This window comes from Hyperolius riggenbachi, chromosome 2 (assembly GCF_040937935.1).
Source record: "Hyperolius riggenbachi isolate aHypRig1 chromosome 2, aHypRig1.pri, whole genome shotgun sequence".
Taxonomy (NCBI): domain Eukaryota; kingdom Metazoa; phylum Chordata; class Amphibia; order Anura; family Hyperoliidae; genus Hyperolius; species Hyperolius riggenbachi.
Window position 1 is genome coordinate 501,172,452 of NC_090647.1, and position 18,053 is coordinate 501,190,504.

General features: G+C 46.3%; 1 protein-coding gene and 1 long non-coding RNA gene across 2 annotated transcripts in view; one reads left to right on the plus strand and one right to left on the minus strand.

Moving 5' to 3' along the window:
* The window catches only part of LOC137544985 (uncharacterized), a 30,349-nt gene extending 29,281 nt beyond the window's left edge, over positions 1–1,068 (minus strand). Inside the window, exon 1 of the long non-coding RNA XR_011025956.1 lies at positions 957–1,068. This is a non-coding gene — a long non-coding RNA (uncharacterized lncRNA). The remainder of the gene's footprint in view (positions 1–956) is intronic.
* A 158-nt stretch (positions 1,069–1,226) lies between these two features.
* Positions 1,227–18,053, plus strand: part of PAXBP1 (PAX3 and PAX7 binding protein 1) — a 58,999-nt gene continuing 42,172 nt past the window's right edge. Inside the window, exons 1-5 of the mRNA XM_068270476.1 lie at positions 1,227–1,567; positions 11,299–11,424; positions 14,631–14,801; positions 15,431–15,649; positions 16,506–16,609. Of these exons, the coding sequence (XP_068126577.1) occupies positions 1,342–1,567; positions 11,299–11,424; positions 14,631–14,801; positions 15,431–15,649; positions 16,506–16,609 (846 nt within the window). The 5' untranslated portion in view covers positions 1,227–1,341. The remainder of the gene's footprint in view (positions 1,568–11,298; positions 11,425–14,630; positions 14,802–15,430; positions 15,650–16,505; positions 16,610–18,053) is intronic.

Here is an 18,053-nt window from a genome sequence, read left to right on the forward strand (position 1 = left end):
TTTTTCTAGGGAATACTGAGAATCCTCCATGAGGAGATGGACTAGTCCAAATGAACAATTTAGATCTGTAAGATTGTTACTGCTTACTGTAACGCAAGTAACAAAGCAATTTATAGTGCATTTTAATCTTGGAGACAATTAACCAGTTCAGGACCACAGGCTTACACCCCCCTAGTGACCAGGCTATTTTTTACAATTCAGTGCTTTGCAGAGCCATACTGCCTAGCACACAAATGAATCTTGGCTCTTTTTGTTGCCACCAACAGAGCTTTCTGTTGGTGGCATCTGATTGCTGCTGGGATTTTTTTTTTACTACCCATAGAACTACTGCACCTGCGCAGAACACTCCAGCCCATGGGCGAGTGATTGACAGCGGCGCTCACGCAGGCAAAAACGACCTCGCAAGATCTGCCTCTGCACGAAGGGGGGACCAACGTATGGGTGCGGAGCTGTGAGAGGGACATGTCGACTGCAAAGGGCTGGAGGAGACCCCGGCTGAGTAGATCTGGGGGTAGCATAGATTGTCTGATGTTTCCTTTAGCAGTGGCGTAGCTAAGGAGCTGTGGGCCCCGATGCAAGTTCTACAATGGGGCCCTTCAAGCACGCTATACATAACAATTGATACGGGGCACCAAAACCTGCCAATGGCAAGTACAGTGTCAGAGGTGCAAGAAGGGGGTGGGGAACAGTTTGTTAATGATCACCACTATTCAAAGTATCTATAGAAGTGATTATTATGAGCACAGGACCAATAGAGAGCTAATACTGTAGTTGAGGGAGGGCCCTTTGGGGCCCCTCTGGCCCAAGGGCCCCGATGCGGTTGCTACTTCTGCAACCCCTATTGCTACGCCCCTGTCCTTTAGGGAATACTACTAATCAATTCACATATGGTGTTCATTACCAGCATAGCTCCAATGAAAATCTAATGAGATGAATGAAAGTACGCCCCTACTGACCTACTGGGCCTTTCTAGTCCAGCGGCCCCGTTGCAGTCAGTCACTACCTCTGCATTCCCCTATTGTTACGCCGCCGCCTTCTACTTTCCCCGCCTAGAGAGCTAACTTGAATTGCTCCTGTAGTGTACTGAGCAGATGTAGTCACTAGATGTCACTATAGTACCTCCCCATCCTTTTCACACATTGCTGCCTGGACACCTTCCCCCCAGTTCAGGCGGTGGGTTGAGCAAGGCGCAGCCACTATTCAAGCCGCAGCGCTGCATTGTATGCCGCCAGCCGGTAGGGGTCGCTGCAGGCCAGGCAGGCTGCGGTATTGCGCCTTGTGAGTGTGGCGCGGTAGGGGCCTTGGTTGGTTGCGGCGCTTGGTTGGTGTGGCTGTACCGCCATGTTCCGCAAGGCTCGGCGGGTTAACGTGAGGAAGCGGAATGATTCGGAGGAGGAGGAACGGGAGCCGGAGGCCGCGGTGTATCATGAGCCGCCGCCGCCTCCCGCCCCTGTGTCTCTGCCCGGCCTCTCCCTGCCAGATTGCGGCTTCCAGGCGGCCCAGGCCCGGAGCAAAGACCCCGGCAGCACCAAGGCCAGTCTGCTCAGCTTCCAGGATGAAGAGGACGGTGAGTCTATGGCTAGACCTTAGAGGCGATGCACAACAAGTCTCAGCATGCCCTCCTGACAGCATGCCTTGCTCTGCTTTGCTGTTGGACTACAAGCCCCAGCATGCCTTGCTCTGCTTTGCTGTTGGACTACAAGCCCCAGCATGCCTTGCTCTGCTTTGCTGAGGGACTACAAGCCCCAGCATGCCTTGCTTTGCTGAGGGACTACAAGTCCCAGCATGCCTTGCTTTGCTGAGGGACTACAAGCCCCAGCATGCCTTTCTCTGCTTTGCTGAGGGACTACAAGCCCCAGCATGCCTTTCTCTGCTTTGCTGAGGGACTACAAGCCCCAGCATGCCTTTCTCTGCTTTGCTGAGGGACTACAAGCCCCAGCATGCCTTGCTCTGCTTTGATGATGGACTACAAGCCCCGTATGCCTTGCTTTGCTGAGGGACTACAAACCCCAGTATGCCTTGCCGTGGGACTACAAGCCCCAGTATGACTTGCTATGTGTTGCTGAGAAACTACAAGTCTCAGCGTGCCTTGGTTCATATTGCTGAGGAACTACAAGCCTGACATGTCTCAGTATGCCTTGCTCTGTGTTGCCGAGGAACTAACAGCCCCAGTATGCATTGCTCTGGTTTGCTGACAAACTATAAATCCCAACCCACCCCAGATTATCCTGAGTTTTAGCATGCCCTTTAAGAGCCTAACATTAACTCTCAGGTCGTACACTGCAAATACCAGCATGTCCTGCTTCTTACTGCTTGCTAAGGAACATAACTTTGCATACCTTGCTTTTCATTGGTGAAGCACTTTGGCGCCATCTCAGGTACACTTTAACCCTCCTGGCGGTAACCCCGACCTACACTCGGGGTAGCCGCAGCAGAGGATTATATGGTGGAGGATGATGGGGATTTAAACTTCAGAACTCAAATCTCTGCTGTGGTGAAATCATCCTATTTTCACCTGAAGAACATTGCAAAAATCAAGTACCTCATACCCCCAGAAGATCTGCCAACCTTAGTCCACGCCTTCATCACATCCCGACTGGACTACTGCAATGCTCTCTACACTGGCCTTCCAAAAAAGGTCTTGTACCGCCTACAGCTGATACAGAATACTGCTGCCAGACTGCTAACCAACCAACCCCGTCACTGCCACATAACGCCAGTCCTGCATTCCCTTCACTGGCTACCTATAGAATGGAGGGTCCTATTCAAGATCGGCCTACTGACATTTAAATCCCTGAATAATCTAGGCCCTGGATACATGAGATATGTTACAGCTGCGTAGCAATCCCCGCATTCTCAGATCGACAGGTTCTAATAATCTAGTCATACCCAGAGTCCACTTGGAAACTTTTGGTCCCAGAGCCTTCTGTCATGCTGCCCCTACGTTTTGGAACTCCCTACCTCAACAGATCAGGACAGCCCCATCCCTGGACGTGTTTAAATCCAGACTGAAAACCCACCTGTTCAGTCTGGCATTTGCAGAAATATAACTTTTGTTGTGTGAATACTTCATCCTACTAATTACTGAATCTGAGAGAGCCTAAGCGCTTTGAGTCCTATGGGAGAAAAGCGCTATAGAAATGTTATTGTATTGTATATTGTATTATATGGGCCCGGGAGTAATTTTTTTAATAAAACTTGTTGTAATACTTGTAGCTAGCACTAGGCTATTTATCTGTGTCTCCCAAGTCCCTCTGCTCTGCTCCAATCCCCCCGATCACCGCCGTTATACGTACCACCCCCCGGATCCCGCAGCCTCTCCAATCATCTCTAGGTTTCGCTATAGGGAGGATCGGGACTGCTCAAGACGCCGATGACTTTAAGTCCGATCGTTGCCTTAGCGACAGCTGAAGCTGATTGGGGAGACTGCAGCTCTCACGGGATCGCGGCTGGATAAGTGCTGGCGATCGGGGGATCAGAGAGGTGCAGAGGACTTGGGAGACACAGGTAGCTAGCCTAGTGCTAGCTACAAGGGTACTTATCCGTTAGCCGGGCGCATCCGGCAGGTGGCGCTAATTACTATTCCCCCTCCAGGCCGACATGGATAGTAGGGAAAGATGTAACTCTGGTGGAGTTTTGTCGCCACCTAGAGGATGCGCCCGGCTAACGGATAAGTACCGCTACAAGTATTACAACAAGTTTTATTCAAAAAATTACTTCTGCGGACGCAGCTTCAGAAACTGCGTACCGCCAGGGAGGTTAAGACTCAAAGGAATATATACCTGGGGCTTCCTCCAGCCACCTTTGGCCTTATCAGTTGCTCGCTGTCCTTCTCCGCCTCCTCCGCTACGGCTCCCGTTAGTTCGGCCAGTCGGCACAGGGGCAATCTGTCCGGGAGCGTTCTGTGCCAAAGGGGGGAACATGGCAGCTCTTATACGGTAGCTATTATGCTGAGAATACACCATGCAATTTTCCGTCGGATACATGGGTCGATAGATTATTTCCGACAGGTCCAATCTGATTTCCTATCGGTATTCTGATTGATTTGTATAGAAGTTATCAGGAAAACAATCAAAATCCGATCGGATCTGTTGGAAATTATCGGCCCATCTACGGTATCTGACGGGAAATTGCATGGTGTATTCCCAGCATTAGAAACCAAGACAAACTGCAGAAAGAAGTGGCGCTTGGTTCACTTTAAACCGTCACCTAAATCAATAACAATAGTTTCAGATGATAGTGGCTGAGCATCTGTCCAAAGATTTAATGCACCAGCTGTATTTTTAAAGGGAAGGCGCCAGCTCCAAAAAAACAAACCAGATCTACTTACCTGGGGCTTCCTCCAGTCCCTGGCAGCTTATGTGTCCCTCCCCACAGCTCCAGTTTCCCGGGATCCCCTTTGTTGCAGATGCCGACCTTGCTATTGTGCTGACATGGCCTGGAGCGTTCAGAAGTACTGTGCCTGCGCAGAGCGGTCCAGGCCACGTGAGCGTGAATACGAGATGCGCAGAAGATGCCAACGTGAAGAGGTCGCCATCTGCAACGGAGGGGATACTGGAGCTGCGGCAAGGGACACACAGGCTGCCAGGGGCTGTAGGAAGCCCCAGGTAAGTAAATCTTAGGTTGAAGCCTTGGCCGCCTGGCCTCTGGGATTTGTCATGCCCTGCCATCTCTTAAAGAGAATCAGAGGCGGGGTTCTTACATCGCAATCCGCATACAGAGGCTGGGACTGTCTATAGAGCCCAGCCTCTGTTGCTAGTTAGTTTCCTCCAAAGCCCCCCCTGCGCGTTGTCAGACCCCATAAAACACAGCCGCGCTGGCGACACGCAGCGTGTCGCAGCCGGCTTTGTTTATCTCACTAATGTCAGTCTCCGCTCTCCCCCGCTTCCTGAATCGCTCCGGTCCCCGCCCACGTCCCTTCCCTCTACGCTGATTGGAGGGAAGGGTCGCGGGCGGGGACCGGAGCGATTCAGGAGGCGGGGGAGCAGCCGAGACTGACATTCGTGAGGTAAACACAGCCGTATAGCGCGGCTGTGTGTTATGGCGTCTGACAGCACGCAGGGGGGTCTTTGGAGGAAACTAATTAGCAACAGAGGCTGGGCTCTATAGACAGACCCAGCCTCTGTATGTGGATTGCGATGTAAGAACCCCGCCTCGGGTTCTCTTTAAGCCCTATCTACACCATACAGTTTTTTGTGCGATTCGATTAAATCAAACATGTCCGATCGGGATTCGATAATGTGGTTGAATGTCATTGCAAAACAGTGGCAACTCGATCACACTACCGATTGAATCGAATCCCGATCTGACATGTTGGATTGAATCGAATCGCACAAAAAATTGTATGGTGTGGATGGGGCTTTACCTGCCTAATTCCTAACCCCATTCGCCTATTCATATGAGTGGTTTAAAGGGGCAGTCATTGAGAATTCAGTCTGCTCTATATGGGCTCTTTCGCAAGGGCTGCTGACAACTGTACAGTTTATCACCTGTCAGCTGCTTCTGTTTATCCTCTGGGCAGCTGTCCCATGCCAATGCCTTTGACCAGGCAGCAGCCACCTGTTGTGGCATGCAGTGTTCTTTTAGATAACAAATAGCACTATCTGTCTCGCTTACCAGTACAAGTACCCTGTGCACTGTATACACTATATATACAGGAGCGGCCTCATATCTCAACAGCCAGTTTAAGGAAAAGGCACACTTTGCTGCTGTTACGGGAATACAAAATTTAAACACCTTTATTGTTATCAAAAATTATCAAAAGACAAGCACAGAACATTTATATCGCGCTTTTCTCCTGGCGGACTCAAAGCGCCAGAGCTGCAGCCATTAGGACGCGCTCTATAGGCAGTAGCAGTAGGTCTCCTACCGAATAGGTGCTGGCTTACTTAACAGGCAGAGCCGAGATTCGAACCCAGGTCTCCTGTGTCAGAGGCAGAGCCCTTAAAGCGGACCCAAACCAAACATTTTTTTTAATTAAAAATATTTAGTTGCACCACTCTGACACATACAAAGATAAACACTCCTTCAAACCTATGATCATTTCAGTGCATGCTTTTCACCCTTCTCTATTCATAACTAGGGTTATACTGGGGGCAGCCATTAGCAATTCCTCCATTGCCGGACACCATCTACTCCACAAGTTTGCCGGAAAAATACCGGCAATTTGAAAGGAAGGGAGGGGTTCCTGCAATAAATGTAAAATATTTTATATTTTTCATCATACAGCTGAAAAAAGGCTGCTATTTATTATTATAATTTAGAAAATAGATTTTATTTCTGAAATCTTGTATTTTTAATTTAGTCCACTTTAACCAACAGCCACTCTGCGGAGCACTCCTAAGAATCACCATACACAGCAGACCCACATTCAGTCTGGTACCGGTACCAATATTCCATGAGTGTGGAGATAGGGATAGCTGCAATGAGATTCAAGATAGGCCATGAACCAGCACAATACATGCAATTCCAAGTCCCAGCTATTAACCTCCCTGCCGTTCTAATTATTTGCTGCGCACGGCAGGGAGGGTGTTTTTTTGCATTTTTTTTTTTTTAGCATGTACTGTAGCTAGCCTAGCGCTAGCTACATGCTTCCCCCCTCCCTGCGGCGTCCCCCCGTATGTGCCGATCGCCGCCGGCGCATATGCCCATCCGGAAATCCCGTTCTGAATGGGATTTCCATGAGGGCTTCCCCCGTCGCCATGGCGATGGGCGCGATGACGTCATCGACGTCGTGACGTCAGAGGGAGTCCCGATCCACCCCTCAGCGTTGCCTGGCACTGCAGTGTTCTACCCAGATTTTTTTTCCAGCCGTGTGGCATAAAAAAGTAGCCGGGTTGGGCGAGATGAGAATGCAGGGCTGGTGCTTCTGTGAACAAATCTGCTTACAGCATAGGAGGAGGTTAGCCAATGACAGCCGGGTGCTCACCAAAACTAGCCGGGTGGAGCACCCAGCTAAAAGGGCCTGGGGAGAACACTGCACTGATTGGCCAGGCAGCGCACGGGTCTCGGGGGGGGGGCACCCTCTGATGCGGCGGATCGGCGCGGATCGGCGGCAATCGTAAGTGACACGCAGCTAGCAAAGTGCTAGCTGCATGTATAAAAAAAAATTATGCAAATAGGCCCAGCAGGGCCTGAGGAATCCTCCTCGGCAGGTTACCCCGAGCTGAGCTTGGGATAACCGGCAAGGAGGTTAAAGAAACGCTGTTGTAACAGACTGATTGCTTCCAGTGTCGTACCACCCAGCACGCAGGTAGAGTAGCCACTTGCGTTCTCAGCAGTCATTTCCTGGGAGCTGTTGAATCCTCGTTGCTGCTACCTGCTCAACCCTGCTAGTAAGCGCTGCGGGGAGCTTAAACCGCCGATCCTCTACTTCCTCTGCTGAAAAATCCTGGGAGAAGTCATCACCTCCCTCCAGTTTACAGCTCTACCCACCATGGAGCATGGAAACTGGAATCGGTAGCAGTGTACATCAATTGAATTTTGCCGCGTGGCCGGACAGTTCAACACGCACAATGGAGTGTAGCCCCGCCCACCGATGCATTGCGCCCGCCCACTGCGAGCTTCGCCAGGATCTGTTCTTTTACCCAACAGTAATCACGTCGTGTGTCAATCGCTGATACGTGTGGCTACACATGCTACCATTTGCTTGCATTATAGAGAAACTGGAAGGAGCTCCCTGTATACCCGCTGTTTGGCCATCCACATGACACGGCCCTAAAGAAAGAATTTAGCTTAATTCACACTGGCAGTGGTTCTTTGGCAGCCATGTGCCACAAAGGAGCTGCAGAACTAGTGTTGCGGGCAGTCAGGTGGCTCAGCATGTGGCATTGGTAGTGGAAGTGATATGCTTACCCATGAATGGCAAGTGTGGACATTTATCCAACATCCATTATGTGGAGAAGTAGGAATGGTCAATGAGCTAATTTTTCCAAATTGATGCAGGATTATGCTAATTTTTGCATCTCGGAAATGGATAAACTAAAGGCTCATACACACATCAGACTATAGTCTTTGGAAAATGAAAGATCTCAGACCAATCTTACCACCCTTCATGTAGTATGAGAGCCATACTCTACACAGTCTATTCTATGGAGCTGAACTCCACATCAGAAAAAAATCTTTGCAAGATGCTGCACACACACATGCTGTACAGACACAAAAGATCAGTATCTGCAAAAGATCTGTTCCTGCCAAAGATCCGTTCCTGCAAATTGCATTCATAGTCTATGAGATCTGCAGATCATCATACACACCTTGTTTAACTGACGTTCATCTGCAGATCAGACAATCATCTGCAGATCTGAAAATCCATCCTGGTGGATCTGATCTGCAGATGAATGTTTGTTAAACAAGGTGTGTATGAGATCTGCAGATATCATAGTCTATGAATGCATTTTGCAGATACGGATCTTTTGCAGGAACAGATCTTTTGCAGATACTGATCTTTTGAATGTGTGCAGCATCTTGCAAAGATTTCTATCTGATGTGGAGTTCAGCTCCATAGAAAAGACTGTGTAGAGTATGGCTCTCATACTACATGGAAGGGGGTAAAATTGGTCTGTGATCTTTCATTTTCCAAAGACTATGGTCTGATGTGTGTATGTGCCTTTAGTTCCACCTTGCCAGGATTTGATGTTACATTTTGAAGCGGCATCAATTTGCATGCAAGATTTGCATAGTCCTGCATAAACTCAATTATTTGCATCTCATTGACCATCCCTAAGGAGTAGCCATGCATGTATAGTTGCATCAGATATTATTAGTGAGTAACAATATTTGACATGAATGGTGATTGCCCAAACAGATGCGCCATGGTTTATCCATTGTATCAGACAACTGGCATTGTGCATGATGGTTGACCTTGGGGTTGCACTAACTGCCTGTAATATTGCAGTCATTAGCGCCAGCAGTGTAGCACGCGTTATGCGAATAGCTTGACCCGCGGTGCATGATCAATGCTAGCGTTACTTCGGTAACGTGCGTTACACTTTTGATGGTAGTAACGGTAATATTGCCGTGTTCTGCCTGCCCATGGAAATATTAGCAGCAGTTACCGGTAGTGCATCAATCTCCTCATCCTTTCATCCAGTTTGTGGACAAAGCCCCATTAGACATTTGACAACTAAGGCAGTAGTTTATAATTATATTGGCTGATAGTCAAAGCATAAGCAAGAAGCAGTTGGACATGGCAGTGTTTCAGTTGGATGTCTGGTCCTTGTAGTTCAGCAACAACTAGAAGCTTCGTCTGCCATTTACAAGTGTCCGTCAACATCTCTTGCTTTCCCTCTGACAATCTCTGCGGTTGGATCACTGTTGGTCAACTCCTTTTGTTTGTTGAAACTTTTAGTCCCCTCTTACACCTGCAGATGGAATATGCGTTGCGTTACCCTATTGTACTGTGAGGGACCGCAAAATCAATGATAAAACCTATGGATACTCTAACGCCTATTGTGGTCCATTGCACTGCACTGCACTGCACTGCGCTGTAATTATCCAATCTGATGCAAGGGCTGCAGCACATTACAGGAAGCACAGCGATTAACACACAGTGTTTGTGGCAATGGAATTATGTGGACGATGCAGTAAGTGTGCGTTGCGCATGCGTGATCTGACGGCAGGAATCCCAGTGACGTACCTCCTGCCCAGCAGGAGGGCGGCGATATGCTTATGACTCTGTTGGTGCACTCTGCCGCAGGGATCATACGATTGTCGTTTTTTTGCATTGCGGTGGGATGCATAAATCAAGTGTAAAACTGGCCTAAAGGAATTTCCTGCAGCGTGGTGCTGCTTGCGCATTCTCTCCTCCATGAAACTGTACACATTGTTCAGCCCGGAGTCCTGCTCCACATCTGTACAATGCTCATTAAACATTTTTGCCCAAAAAGGATCTGTAATGCTCATTTTAAACTACAAATATTGAATGTGTGTTTGTAGCCAAGATTATAAAGATTGATCATTTTGGGCAGCAATGTCTATTGTCTGTATGAGGCATGAACCTGACCTCACTCAATACTTTCACCTAAGTTTAAGTTCCAACGCACTTTCTTTCCCCATCTAAAAAAAAGCCCAGTAAAGAACATGTATGGCAGAGGTGTGAAAAGTGCTAGCATAGGTCCAGTACCTCAGTGTGACAACTACAAATCCTGCCATGTTTATCTGCCTCCATGGGAGACACTCTCTGGCCTGCTTCACACTGCAGTTTGGCAGCAGCCACACCGCCTAAAGCAGGCCTTCAGGGATTACTGTGTTAGTACGCGGTAATCCCTGTCTGTCTGTCCAGCCATGCTCACTTCCTGTTGTGCAATCGATGACGTGTGCGCATGTGTATTTCTAAAATACGCTTTTGCTCAAGCACGACGGTGAAAACTGCGGCAGGTTTTTTAAAGATGCGCGTTATTAGACTTCCGGTCTGACGCAGATCGCCGCAGGAACCACACATCAATGTAAGTTTGGATGCCCGTTAAATAGGGCACTTCCTGCGCAGCATACCGCAATGTGGGGAGTTTGCACTCCCCCAGACTTTCATTGCCCGGGGCATAGTGCGGTAAATTCACCGCACCACCCTAGTGTGAAATGACCCTAAGTTTTAGCATAACCTTCCTATAGAACTGCTCCAAGCTCAAGACCTGATTACAGAAATAAGACAATGAAAGCTGGTGCAAAAGTAGGGAAGATGACGTTTTCATTTGAGATATATACGGTATACAGTCGAATACTAGTTGACCTCGTGTATAAGTCGACCCCAATATTCAACCCTCTTAAGCTGTAGTTTTTCATTGACTCAAGTATAAGGCTACACAGCAAAGTTAAGTTTCACTTGTGGCTCAGAAGGGGTTAATGACTGCACTGCATACAGTGTTGCAACAATAAACCCCTCCTATTCCTTAAGTGCAGCCATTACCTCCTCAAGGCCCCAAGTGCTGCAGTTATTCATTACCTTTTATGCAGCCCAGTATTTCCCCCCTGCCCCTTTCCTTGTTAATTGTTCTGGCCAGGACTTTCAGACCTGTGTTTTCTAGGCATTTCCTTTTTTCAAAGTAACACTTACCACTGGGTAAATTGCTGCAAATGGGAATGTCCCTATTAGTAAACTCATTACTTAGTGTGCTCAGTGTTGCCAGTGACTCGTGTATAAGTCGACCCCTATACTTTTATGAAGTGAATAAGACCTACATTTCTAGACTTATACTCGAGTATGTACAGTAAGCATAATATTTTTCACTTAGTATGTGTGCATGTTATCTGATCATTTCCGGTTACGACTGTTCATCTCATGAATGTTATATTTTCCTACAGAGGAAGAAACATTTAAATTGAAGAAACCAAATCACAGTAAGAAAATAGTGAAACAGCTTAAAAAAGAATATAAAGATGACCAGGAGAAATACAAACCCAAACATGATGTCCTCCCAGCACTGGATGGTAAGGAGGCTGTTGGGTGGAATATAACAGCTGAATACAATTTTGCCATTGCATAATTTTTGCTTCTTTGGCAGTTTTTTTTTGTCCTTTGTGTTGCTCTTATAGATGCAATCTTAACCAACATTTTTCACAAAATGCATTATGTAGATGGTAGCCACAAAACATTTGCATTAAGTAAAGCTGTAAATACCAAATACGTTTTAAGGGAGCAATACACTATTAGATCAGATCTATGATCAATATCCACCCTTGCTTAAGCAGCCCTAATGCTGGGTACACACCATGCATTTTCCGGCTCGATCCGCGGCGGGATCGCTATTGATTCGATTATTTCCGACGTGGTCGATTCGGGTATTTCGATCGTTCCTGCCGTCGATTTGCATGTTGAGTATGCAAAATCGACGGCAGGAACGATCGAAACCTGAATCGAGCACGTCGGAAATAATCGAATCGATCCTGATCGACCCGCATTACACGCATCAATTTTCCCTTGCAGATTTGATTGACTGCTGGAAATCTATAACACAATAAGCTGCATCGATGGTCATTTTGATCGATTTGCGCAAAAATAGATGGAAATTACAATTGGGCCACAATGAACGTTGATTCCGGTAATACCTTTAATGACTAACTGTACATGGTTTATTGCAAGCTTTCGAAAACGTTAAGTTTCTTCTTCAGGCATTATACAGAACTGGATCAGAACCAAACAATAAGTAGGTATCATCGGAATCAACGTTTGTTGGTTTAATGTCTGCATTTCTGCTCCTCGACTAACACCGGACCACACTTCACTTGGGCCACACAGATTTTGTTTGTTCAAATGTAGTGGGGATAGATTGGCGGTTGGCAGTTTTTTAATAGATTTCATTGAGAGAAAAAAAAGTATACATACCTGGGGCTTCCTCCAGCCCCATCCAGGCTAATTGCTCCCTCATCGTCTAGATCTTCGGCAATTTGCCCCAAAAAGTTCTCCATTCGGCCCAGGCCCAGTCCAGACGTGTCATGTGCTCCCAGCCACAGGAGTGCAACGGGGGTACGTGATGGACTGGGCTGTGCATGTGCAGTACGCCCCAGACTGGAGGACTTTACTAGGCAAATTGCATAAGATCCAGATGGCCTAGGAGGGTGGCGATCAGCCTGGAGGAAGCTGCAGGTATGTATATTTTTGTTCTCCCCTGCCCATCTGAGGTTCCCTTTAAACTCTGTGCAGATAGCGCCCTGGTATAGCATTCGAACCGGGACCCAGCGCTAGAGTGCTATCCACCATGCTGCCCATATTATTATTATGTTTTTAGCCCATACTTAAATAATAATATACCCTCTTGACATACATATTTAACCACTTCACCCCCCCCCAGTGCTAAATTTCTCCGTCCCTCTGCGCACCGCTTCACCCCCAGGGACGGAGAAAGGCGCACTTGTTTGTTTACTGGCTGGGAGTGGGCGGGGAACTCTCGCTCACACTCCAGCCAGCCTGCACAGCAGGTGACTAATTGGATGTTAGGAACAAGCGTTCCTAAATCCAATTAGCCTCGCCGATTGCGAGTAGAATGAAGACGGCTTCAAACTGAAGCCGTCTTTATTCAAAACAATGTAGGTAAACAAACGTGCAGCGCGCGCCCCCGCGCGCGCGCACACACCCCGGCTCTGCAGTACTATGATTGGTTATGGGGACTCTCCAGTCCCCAATAACCAATCATAGTACATCAATACTAGAATGGAAGCAGCGCTGAAAGGTAAAAATCGCGCTGGTGTTTCAGGGGTAAAACCCCTCAGTTGTGAAATGGTTAAAAATGTTATTCCCTAAAGTCAGTAGGTGTAATTTTACTATTTGGCCACAAGATGTCCCCACTGAGCACTTCCTATTAGCGTACAATAAGTACACTATAGGAAGCAATATGTTGCTACATTGTAACTAGGGAAGTGACACAGGCATCAATGGATGCCTCCGATCATGGTGGCCTGCTGGTAGATTAATGAATGGGAACTTTCTTCCCATTCATAAATCTAATGATCGGTGGCAGGAGAAACCGCAGCGGCTCTATTTCAGAATGAACACTGTTTTTGAACTAAAATAGTGTTCATTCTCAGCGGACATGTACAGATTGGCTCAGGGGACTTTAGTCCCCTGCAGCCAATCCCCCCCCTGCTCCTGGCAACATCGTGATCGCATGCATCTGCCCGCACAGCACCCCAAACTGCAGGGACATGACTAGCGCGTCCCAGTGGCTGTAGCAACTGCCGCTGTAGATGTGAGGCTCACGTCGCAGCGGCAGAAATGGTTAAGCTACTCAAAGTTGAGTCATGTTCATCACATTCCGACACCTTGGCTGTGCTGTGCTTTGATTTGTGTTGAATGTTTAGATACAAGAAGCAGAATGGTGTGGCACTCCCTTTGGATACTTTAATAATGTGGGTGGGTTCTCAATCCGGCTAATATACATTCACTGCCTTCACAACGAACACGCTGAAACCAGCGCAGGAGATTTGGGCCCAGCCTGCGCCACCATAGCCCGTAATAGGAATTATGGCTATAGCAGGCACAGGGAGTAACTTCGCCGCCGTCAGAAGATGGAGCTGAAGTTACTTCTAAAACATAATAATTCGGCTTTCAGCAATAGCTGGAAGGCGAATTATTTGATTTTCCCACTATCTATGTCGGCCTGGAGGGGGAATAGTATTTAATACGGCCGGGACTTGTGCAGCAGCAGGATCAGCCATATACCAGCTGAATCCTGCGCCCAAGTCTCCAGTGCCGTTCTCTCTCGTATGCCTTCATAATCCCCTTAGTATGAATCCTAATGTTGTAGGACGTGTGCTCCGCAATAATGGCAGAGAAGAAAGGATTGTACAACATCTATGTTTCAAAGAAGCAGCAGCGTGCACCATCCGTCCATAAATAGTAGTGATTTTATACTTCAGATAAATACCATGTAGTTACAAGGGTGATACATCGATGTATACAAGGTAGCTTGTGCATACATATACATACTGTCCAGTGATGAGGTGAGTGCCCAGGACACTTTGATTTGTGTTGGCAATATTATTTTCTTTAACAAAAACCTTCCTGGATAGCTATGTATATTTAAGAAATTTAAGGTTTTCCTTTTCTTTTAGAAATATTTTGAAATATGGCGTTTGAGCACCGACCTTCCTGTTTCCTTATTTTGTATGTCCGAGAATAATTTCTGTCTCTGTTTAAGGTGGTCAGCCAGTTATAAATTCTGCAATGAGAGATGGTGGTCCGGAGGACATGAACATCGGGAGTGACCTGGGGGAGGAAGAGATGGAGGTGGAAAGTGAAAAGGAAGAGGAGAAACCTAAAGCTGGATCTTTTGCCAACTCCATATCATCACTAAATGTTCTGCGTCCAGGTAATAAGCCACTCCCTCCTCATAGAGCCCTGCCCATTCAGAGCAGATAGAAATTCAATCCATGTGCAAGAGGCATTACGAGTGGGGGGGATTTTTCACATTTTATTTACATTTTAGCAAAAAGTGTCCAGTTTAAAATTACTCATACCCTTCTCAATAATCAATAGAAAAGCCTTTGTCTATTTCAACAATCAAACGCTTCCTATAATTGCAGACCAGCTTTTTGCATGTCTCCACAGGTATTTTTGCCCATTCATTTTTAGCAATGAGCTCCAAATTTTTCAGGTTGGAGGGTCTTCTTGCCATCACCCTGATCTTTAGCTCCCTCCACATATTCTCAATTGGATTCAAGTCAGGACTCTGACTGGTCCACTCCAAAATGTTAATGTTGTTGTCTGCTAACCATTTACTCACCATTTTTGCTGTGTGTTTTGAGTCATTGTCATGCTGAAATATCCTCTGGTGCCCAAGGGCAAGTTTCTCTGCAGACTGCCTAATGTTGTCGTTAAGAATCCTCATGTATTGCTCTTTTTTCATGGTGGCGTTTACTGTGATTAGGTTCCTTGGTCTATTGGTTGAAAAACAACCCCAAAGCATTAGGTTCCAACACTGTTTATTTATTTTTGCAGGTGAGATCCCGGATGCAGCTTTTATTCATGCTGCACGTAAGAAGAGACAGATGGCGCGGGAGCTTGGGGATGCTCCATCTGTGGATATAGATGGTGGCAAAAGACTAGTGCGCGAGGATGAGAACGATGCCAGTGATGACGACGACGATGATGAAAAGAGGAGGATCGTATTCTCAGTACGAGAAAAATCACAAAGGCAGAAGATAGCTGAGGAAATAGGTAGGTTTTATTGCCACACTGTTTTGAAAATGTGGGGTTTGTAATCTTGGATTGCTATAACTACAGTAGCTTCTGGCCAAGCAGTGTATTAGCTAGCCATAGATAAAGATAAAAGCCAGAGATCCAGGTAAGATTTTTGATAAAGGGAATGTCCGAGCTGCAGAAAGACACCTACTTACCCGGGGCTTCCTCCAGCCCCTAGCAGATGCTTTGTCCCTCACTGCAGCTCCGCTCATAGCCGCTGGCTTTTGTTCCATCGCTGTCACCCGGTGAAGTAATGTTGCCTCCAAAAGACCTTCAGAGCCCTTCTGAGGGTACCTGAAGGCATATTCGTCCAGTTGGTTAAATACGTGGGGGGCACAGGGCAGGAATGATAGGACAGAGAAAGCTGAATAGGATTCATAGCCTGCCCTCTCCATAGGTAAGTATCAAACTTTTTTTGTTATCACTTTGGTTTTACTTTGGTTTGGTTTTACAAGGCTGAACTCTAAACCTTTAGATTGATTGTCTCTAAACACGATACGGTCCTAAGCTGATGAATCTGTTGTGTGTACAGGTCTGAATTTTCCTTGCCTTTCTGTCACTTAAAAGATAAGTGAGGGCATAACACAGATTTAATTCCCCTTGACGTTTGTTGTGTAAAAAGAAATCTATTGCAGCTGTACTTGTGAGCTGCCTACAGCCTTATTACAGGGTGTGGGCTGCTCAGGGCTTGTGCAATCACAGTGTCTTAACCAGGTACCTCTATCTGTGGATTCTCAGGATTGCAATGAAGATACAGGATGGCGTTGTCTCATTCTGGAGTATGTTGCCAAAACCTTTTCAGAATAACTCCTGTAATGTCTATCTGTGGCAGGTATCGAGGGAAGTGATGATGAAGCTTTGGCAACAGGGGAACAGGATGAAGAACTCAGCCGCTGGGAGCAGGAACAAATCCGGAAAGGAATTAGCATACCACAAGTGAGTATCACCATGTGATAGCGGGACACTTAGAAGCTGAATTTCCATTAATGCAGTATGTCATTTAAAGTGGACCTGAACTCTTGCACAGGACAGAAGGCAGACCTAGAGAAGGCACCCTGTATGTATTCAGAGATTTTAGCCTGTCTAATCACAAGTTGTAATTTGATCTCTCCCCTGTGTCACATGATTGCCACGGTAGAGATAGCAGATAAGCTCATTTGAAAGCACAGGATTTTAACAACATGTCTGTTTCCATGAAAGCATGAACCAGAAACAGTACAGATTTATTTTACGATTTGTATCAGGTGTAACAAACAAATGTTTTTCTGTAAAAGTTATTATGCTGTTGCTTTTCTTTTAGAGCAGAGAGGAAGTTCTGAGTCAGCTTTAGGGCTCTTTTCCACTGTGAAATGCGATTGCGATCACAATCACGTTTTAATTTCCACCATGCGCTTGCGATTGAGCTACTATACTCATTATAGTAAAGCTCAATCACATCCAAAACGGGGTAGGACGACAATTGCGGTTTGACCAAAATCGCATTCGCAATCAGATCGCTCTAATAGAAATTGCTGCTAAAGGTTTCCATTAATTAAATGTACCTTGCGATTTGCGATCAGAATCAAATCGCAGGGTAGTGGAAAAAGGCCCTTAGTGTTCAAAAGGTGCTTTATTGGTAAGCATAACAAGAGAGAGAAAACAGTGAAAATGAGTGGTCTCAGAAAGAGACAATTACAATATTGATTGCATACTGTTAAAACAACATAATCTAGATCCGTAGTAACATAGATCAATAACAGGTCATCATCAGCAAAGAGTGAGAATAGCAGAGGGTATCACAGTGCGATATAAAATTGGTACAAAAGCAAAGTATAGCAAAGGTTCCCCTGATTATAAAGAATAAAAAGGGAGGTTGTGTATCCTATGCAATGACATTTTACATATAGCAAAAGCTTTAGCGAGAGAGTTTAAACATTCATTAACTCAGTCATAGTTATTCCTCCTCTATATTCTGCCCATGGTTTCCAAACTTTTTCAAAGTGCTCCATATTGTCTAAAACTCTTGCATTAATACGTTCATAAATCATTTTTTGATCTATTGTAGCTAGTATAGTGGGGTAATGCAGGTCTAATTGTTTCCACTGAGAGACAGTTCAGGTCAGCTGTAAAGAGGAACTCCAGTGAAAATAATGTAATAAAAAAAAAAAAGTGCTTCATTTTTACAATAATTATGTATAAATGATTTAGTCAGTGTTTGCCCATTGTAATATCTTTTAAATCCCTCATTTACATTCTGACATTTATTACATGGTGACATTTTTACTGTTGGCAGGTGATGTAGCTGCTGCATGGTTTTGGCAGTTGGAAACAGCTGTAAACAGCTATTTCCCACAGTGCAGCAAGGTTCCCAGACAGGAAACTGCCAGGAGTAGGTACTCAG